Raw genomic sequence first — 7,547 nt, 5'->3', positions numbered from 1 at the left:
CTATTGTATCATACAGGAAATTAAGAAGTTTAAATACTAAGCTTTTTTTGTTTCTTTTAAAGTTTTACCAACAGATCAATTAAGACTGTTAACCTCCCCCCATTCCCCAGTATGACATTGTGCTACAAATATATTGATATTTGGGTTTATTCCTAACCTTGGATGTGATGTGCGACCAACCTTGATCATGCTCTCCAGCATTTTAATTGATCCCTCCAGAATCAATAGATTAGGTACCTGCTTTTTAGTCACGTGTCAGCCTTGAAGGTTTTCTAGCTGTGTATGTATAACTGGGACTACACTGTTCAGTGTGTCTTTCCTTTAGAACAGTAGATTTTGATTTGAGATCACTTGGCTGCTATATCTAGCAGATTCTTCTAACCTATGACCAGGGCAAGGTTTTCTCCTTTCTCTGTCCATTTAGGAACTGATGGCCTTGTTTACATCCCCTTATCTGTCTTTGTTAACTTGCAGCAGGTATTATCTCCCTTCGTGTCTAACATTATAGAAGTGGATTAGTCTTGACTAATCCTGGGGATACGAGAACATGTCAAAGCCTTTATAAAGTGTATTGAACAACCAGTTGATAGATATTGAGCTCAGATGCAGTATGGCGCGTGTATTTATTTGGGCTGAACACCAAATTCTAATTCTTCACTGCTTCAATACCTCAGCTGGCTGTCAAGATAAACATAGCATACCGAATCTAAAGAATGTTATCGGGACAATCTCTGATTTCACGGTGTTAAGTGGCTGCCATCCAAATACCATTCCTTAAGTCAGTTGGGACTGGTGGAAATATTTACAGAAATGCTTTAAAAAAAAGTTTTTTAAGCATTTGCAACGTGGATGTAGTATGTTGTTTAACCCTTTTGTGTTCAGATTAATCTGTCAAATGTAATGCTTATTTATTCACATTATTTGGAATTGTTCAAGTTCAAGAGGGGTGTCCACAATATTTGCTTGTAACTTTAATCTTTTTCATGCATGTAAAAATATTATGTAATTTTAGCTGATCTTTCCAGGTAAAATTAACAGGTGTAAAAGCAGTAGCATGGATAAACACTAAAATTGAAATTCGTAATGCATCTTAAATGTTTGATTTGTTACTAAAATTAACCCAGATGTCAACTGCCAATAATTTTGCCACTTTTCAAGATTGCAACACCAGCGTCTGTTCTGGCACTGTCAATCTATAGATCATTGGTGGGGTGATGAATTGCTGCTGTCTCTAGCGATTGAGTGACTACCACTAACAAGACCACGGAAGGTTGAAATCACGTGACCTGGTGGTGCTGGAGATGGTGGAGATTTATCTCCCCACTAGCGATATGAAACAGGAGTGCATTTTGCATCAAAAGCCAATGTGAAGGTTTCTCTCATGGTAACTACTGTAGCATCAAGTGATCACATGACTGATCAGACGTTACACATCGCTGGTCACAATGTGTTTTGCATTGTTTTTGCTTTCAAATGGCACCACCCTGCTGGTTAGGAGAGCAGGCCAACAGCCCTTACTGATTGAAAGGGGGACTGGAGAAACATGAAATGAAGTGTTTTGCTCAAGAACACAATGCGCCGCCCAATCAGGGAATTGAACCCACGATCTAGCAATCGTGGGTGCAACAGCCTAACCACTAGGTCACATGCCTTCACAGTATAGTTTGTTCCAGCAGAACATCCACACTTAAGTGGGGTTAAATATTTCTTTCTGGTATTAATACTGCCTCTGTCGATGATATATCTGTCGGCTTCTTTCAGAGATCACAAGTTCTCTTCCTAACTTACCCACATAACACCAAATATCATGATATTGCTTCATGGCTGGAATAATATTTGAAGTGAAATTAATTATAATGATCAGTAAAAAATTACATTTGTCTGTGTTGTTTGTTCAGCTCAAACATCTTTGTATTTTTTTTCTGCTTGCTTGTGGCATGCTGATGGGTTACATGTATGTAAATCCATATCAAAAACATCCAGCCTCAGAATATAGCGATGTAAACATGAATGGCAATTAGTGTGTTCTGGGTAGCTCGGCATTGTGGATGGTTGCAACGGAGTGCTTGTGTCCTCAAGAAGAATCCTTGATCACCGAACTGTTGTCACAGATCAAGTATTCACAATTGAGCATAATGTTATCCCAGATCAGTGACAAATGAATCAGTGATGTGCTTTGGACTACATGGATAAAATGACATTTTTTAAGACAATAGAGAGTGGTGTGAGATTTGACTATTTCTAGCAAGCTAAGTGACCATGTAGAGGGTTCTTTTCTCATTGGTCACTAGCTGATGTAATCGTATGGTTTGTTAAATTGACAGTGTTGATAGCCATTCATTATTTGTTCTGTGCTTTGAGTTGAAATTCCACTGAGGTCATCCTTATTTTTTATCCATTCAGGGATGTTAAAATAAAGTTACCAGTCCTGGGTGATATAGGTTGGGACACCTGCTCTGTCCTTCTAGCGAACGTGCTTTTCTACTCTAGGCACAAGGCTCGAAATTTTTTGGGAGGTGGCCAGTCGATAAGATCGACTCCAGTACGCAGCTGGTACTTAAATTTATTGACCCTGAAAGGATGAAAGGCAAAGTCTACCTCGGCAGAATTTGAACTCAGAACCTGAAGACAGATGAAATACTGCTAAGCATTTTGCCCGGCACGCTAACGTTTCTACCAGCTACCTACCTTCTATCTACTGATTCCATCTGCTTGCTACAATTTAATATCCCCACCCTTTCAGTGTGGTACTGGCTCTTCTCTGGAGAATGACCTATCTGTCTGAATGGATTGTCAGGCCTCCAGTTCTTCTCAATCACCGTTTCACTCTGGTGTTGGCTGTCTTCTGGAGAATGATTTACCTGCCTGAATGGATTGTCAGGCATCCAATTCTTTATCTTCCAGGTACCGAATCTATCAGGATTCCCACCATCACTGCCAGCCTCTTGCAGGTACGTCAGGTATTGGCTGTGTTAACATTTAAAATAGTGTCAACCTGTTGGAATTGGTTCCCAGTCTGTCTGCTGCACAAGTCACTGCCAGTTTGTGACATCAACTTCCTTGTTGTGGTGGAACCAGTTGGCATCTGAAAAAAAGCAAACAACAAAATTCACCTCAAATATATTCTGTGGATTGTTGTTGTTGTTGTTGCTGCTGCTGCTGCTGTTGTTGTTGTTGTTGAGGAGGAGGAGGAGACTTGTGGGTATGGAACTTGAAATTGTAAGGTTGTTAGTTTGCTTTCTGGTGGTACATTGTGTCCTTGAGCAAGACACTTGCTCTGTGGAGTGCTCAGCCACTTGCGCATTAATTTCACGAGCAGGCTGCTCCATTGATCGACTCAACTGCGACCTTTGTTGCCATGACTGACAAAATGTCAGTTTTGGTGCTTAACACTTGGGTTGACCCTGATTGTGCTGGTTTAAATACGAATAAGATATTGCAGTTGTGTATCCAGTTGTATCTTGCCTTCGTGATGTAACCCTTTAGTATTTTAACTGGTCATATCCGGTGAAAATATTTAATCTGTTTTATGTTCAAACTGACCAGATCCAGGCTCTCACATCTACCCTACAATTTTATTCTACATTAAGTACTTACACCATCAAGATCTTGAAGATATGAGATAATGCATGATTAATTCAAATCAATGTGAATCAATAAGCATTATGTTTGATAGAATAGTCTGAAAACTAAAGGGTTAAGCAAGGTTTGTAGTTGTGAGTGGGGTGGTGTCTCGAGTGAAGCTTGATAAGGTGAGGGGTATGATTTAAAGGAGGTTCAAAATAGTGTGTATGACTTGAGGGCGTTGGTGGAGTGTTGAGATGGGGGTGAGGGCATTTGAAGGTTTAAGAGGGCAGGTGGCAATATGAGAAACATTTAAGACAGTTGGGGTGCGATTTGAGGGTAGTTTAGCTACCTCTAGCAAGCCAAGCGACTGCATATGTCCTTCATTGTTTCATAAATTACTCAGACTAGGTTTTTAATTTTATACAATTGATTCAAAATAGGATTTATTGATGGGATAAAAATGGAGCAAGGAGGTAGTGGTTAGGGTGGAGGAGAAAAAATAAAAAAAACAATTATACATGTCAAGATATATAATAATAAAAAAAAAAAAATTTGTGAATATATTATTTCATCTTTGTAACAAGTATTAAAGAAAATGCCTGACTTTATGAAGTTTCTCTCTCTCTCTCTCTTCTTCCCCCCCTCTCCCCTCCCCCCATCTTGCTAAACATGATGGTGACATCACTCAGTGTCGTTAAAGTGTGTATTTCTTCCTGTGCATGACACACATTTGCATATAACAGTAATGCTTTGTTTTGTTTTTTTGCCTCTTATTGTCAAGGGCTAATTACAGCATTGACTGGGTACAAAATTAACAATGTGCTCTTTCAACGGTCATAAATATTACTGACTTCATAACCGCATTTCTTAATGACCACAACACACACAAAAAACAAACCAACTATTGGTTACCCAAATATTAATTCTGGACTAGCAGTTGATAGTCTTTACTTAGATCTGATCTTACTGTCATCTTCATCTCAATTAACCCAGCTGCTTATCAAGCCGACCTTTGGACAAAGCTTTTCCACCTATAACTATCTCATTTTATTTTTAGATATGCTGTATATACTTGCGGAAAAGTTACCCTCTTAATTTGGTGGTGGTGGGGATTTGTCAAAGTAGGTTTTTGCTGTTGACTTACAGATACGTCATGCTATAATATAGGGAGTTACATGGCTCATTTTTTAACATAAACTCTCTTTCTACAGATCTGTTTTCGTATTCTACATAATCCACCATTTTTTCATATTAAAGCCTGAGACCCTTTAGCATTCAAATTACTCTGTTGAATGTGCTGAGTGCTGAGACCCCCTTTGGTCATGACTGACCATGGGATTGCACCTAGAAAGTTACCCTCCCAAGCACAAGTCTGGGCAAGATTGTTTATGGAAGACCAGCAGTCGCCCATGCATACCAACCTTACCTCTCTTAACCAGCGATGTTATCCAAGGGAAAGGCAAAGGCTGATACAGCTTGGCACCTGTGATGTCACAACTCATTTCTACAGCTGAGTGAACTGGAGCAACATGAAATAAAGTGTCTTGCTCAAGAACACAACACGCAGCCCGGTCCGGGATTCGAACTCACAAATTCATGATCGTAAGCTTGACGCTCTAACCACTGAGCCATGCACCTTCACTGTTGAATGTAATGCTTATTTATTCACATTTTCTTTCTTTTTTTTTTATAATCATGCATCATCTTGTAGCTTCGGGATTTTATGTGATTCTTTATTTTTACAATGACATAGTAGGTTAGGTGAGAGATGCTGGATCTGGCCAGTTTGAACATAAAACTGGTTGAGTATTTGGGCCACGTATGGCCTGTTTAACACTTTAGCATTCTTTGTTAAATGAATTATTTGTTCACATTGTTTTGAATTAATCGATCATTATCTTGCAGCTTCGAGGTTTCACTGGTGTAATTGTATATTTTTAGAATGACATTGTAGTGCAGGTCTGAGACCAGATCAGGTCAGTTTTAATGTAAAACAAGGTAGAATATTTGGGCTGGGTATGGCCTGATTGAATATTGTATGGTAAAAGGTTTAAAGGATTTTTGGCTGCTGTTTTTAGCCTTTTGTCTTATGTAAAGGCTATTTCACAGTTCATCTTTAAAATAATTGTTCTTTATTACCGAATCTGTCCCTGTCCCGTCAGATTCTTTTAAAAACACACCACAGTACATTGTTGTAGTGTGGTTGACAATGGGAAATTCCATTTTGGTGTAGAAGAAACATGAACGAGAATGGAACACATTGAGGTGTGGTTTGTTGCAACATCTGTTCAGATGATTGTGTTGTGCTAACTGCAAGTTAAATGTTCGACATCTTATATTCATGGTTCTTGTGTAAATCTCTGTGTGTATTGATAATCTTAATTTAATATTTTATTAAAATGCTCTTTTACAGGTGACTAGCCAGGATGTCAAGAAAGAAACCCCTCTCGATTTCCAATTCAGAGCCAAATTTTTCCCTGAAGACGTGGCCGAAGAGTTGATACAAGAAGTTACTCTGGTAAGTTTTGTGAATATTCTCAGAGTTTACCATTCTTGAGGCAGGTTTCAAAACTGCTGAACGGATCATGATCAAACCCAGAGGACGGATTGTTTTCCTCTTCTAAATTCATTTGAAAATTGACATTCATAGAGCTAGCAAGGTAAGGCATTGTCCTGATGTCTGACAGAGCAAGATGCCCCATCTCAATTTCATATTTGCCAGATGAAATAACACAATTCATAGCTAACCTATATTCTAGTATGTTCTGTTTTACTGGTTTGTCATTAGACTGTGGCCATGCTGGGGCATCGCCATTGAGGGGGAGGTTTTTAGCCAATCATGTTGACCCCAGAATACTTATTTCACTTCAGTCTGTTTCTTATATCATGGATTTCTTTTTGTTGAACTGACTGCTAAGTTGCTGGGTTTTTTTAATGCTACAACATAAAAACAAGACATGCTCCGGTATGGGTTTAGTACAATGACTAAATTAAGTAAAAGATAAGACATTCACAGCTTCTGCACAGTTTCCATCTTTGAGGTGCAGGTGTGGCTGTGTGGTTAAGAAGTTTGCTTCCCAACCATTTGGTTCTGAGTTCAGTCCCACAGTTTGGCACATTTGGTGTCACCTACTATATCCTTGGTCCAAGCAAAGCCTTGTTAATGGACTTAATGGATGGAAACTGTTTGTGCATGTGTATTACTGTCTCTTAACCATGACATCATGTTATAGTTGTAAACAAGTGTCCCTGTTATACAAGCAGTGTTCTTCATTTCCAGTCATCGAAGACATGTTTGGCCATGTGGGAAATATTACCTTACTTGGAAACACATGATGGTTGACAACAAGAAGGGCATCCGGCCGTAGAAAATCTGCTTCAACAGACTCTGTCCAGTTCATGAGGGCATAGGAAAGCAAACGTTAAAACGGTGTTGGTGTAATTCCACTGATGAGGCATTTGTCGACCCTGATGCCATAGCAGACACTTGGCCTAAGGTACCACACGGTGTGACTGAACCAAGAACCATTGAAAGTGCTTGTAAAATGACTGTCTTAAACAACACAGCTATGACTTTTGTTGTTTTTGTAATTTTTTTTGTTTTTATTTTAATTTATTTTTGCTTACATGACGACCTGTTCTCGTCACTCCTTCCAAGGGCTACAATCAGAGAAGATTAATGACTAGAAATAGGGTGGGATGGTTGTTTGGGGTTTTTTTAATGTTTCTTCTTTATATTTTCTTTTCGGTAATTAGTAACTACTAACTATGAGATGGTGTTTGATTTGCAGGTAGTAATTATAGGCACGGTCATCTAATTAATTATCTCGTTGCTTGTAAACATGGGCAGGTCTTTTCCTCTTGACAATTAGTAGTTACAGATTGTGAATGCATGAGGTTATATTCTCTTTCTCTCTCACTCTCTCTCTCTCTCTCTGTCTCTCTCTCTCTCTTTCTCTCTCTCTCTCTTTCTCTCTCTC

General features: G+C 38.9%; 1 protein-coding gene across 1 annotated transcript in view; it reads left to right on the top strand.

Annotated features, from left to right (window-relative positions):
• Positions 1-7,547, top strand: part of LOC106868560 (moesin) — a 123,093-nt gene that overhangs the window by 86,116 nt on the left and 29,430 nt on the right. Inside the window, exon 6 of the mRNA XM_052977140.1 lies at positions 5,981-6,085. Coding sequence (XP_052833100.1) covers positions 5,981-6,085 — 105 coding nt within the window. The remainder of the gene's footprint in view (positions 1-5,980; positions 6,086-7,547) is intronic.

This window comes from Octopus bimaculoides, chromosome 27, assembly GCF_001194135.2.
Source record: "Octopus bimaculoides isolate UCB-OBI-ISO-001 chromosome 27, ASM119413v2, whole genome shotgun sequence".
In the NCBI taxonomy this organism is placed as follows: domain Eukaryota; kingdom Metazoa; phylum Mollusca; class Cephalopoda; order Octopoda; family Octopodidae; genus Octopus; species Octopus bimaculoides.
This window is presented reverse-complemented; position numbering and strand designations above follow the sequence as displayed.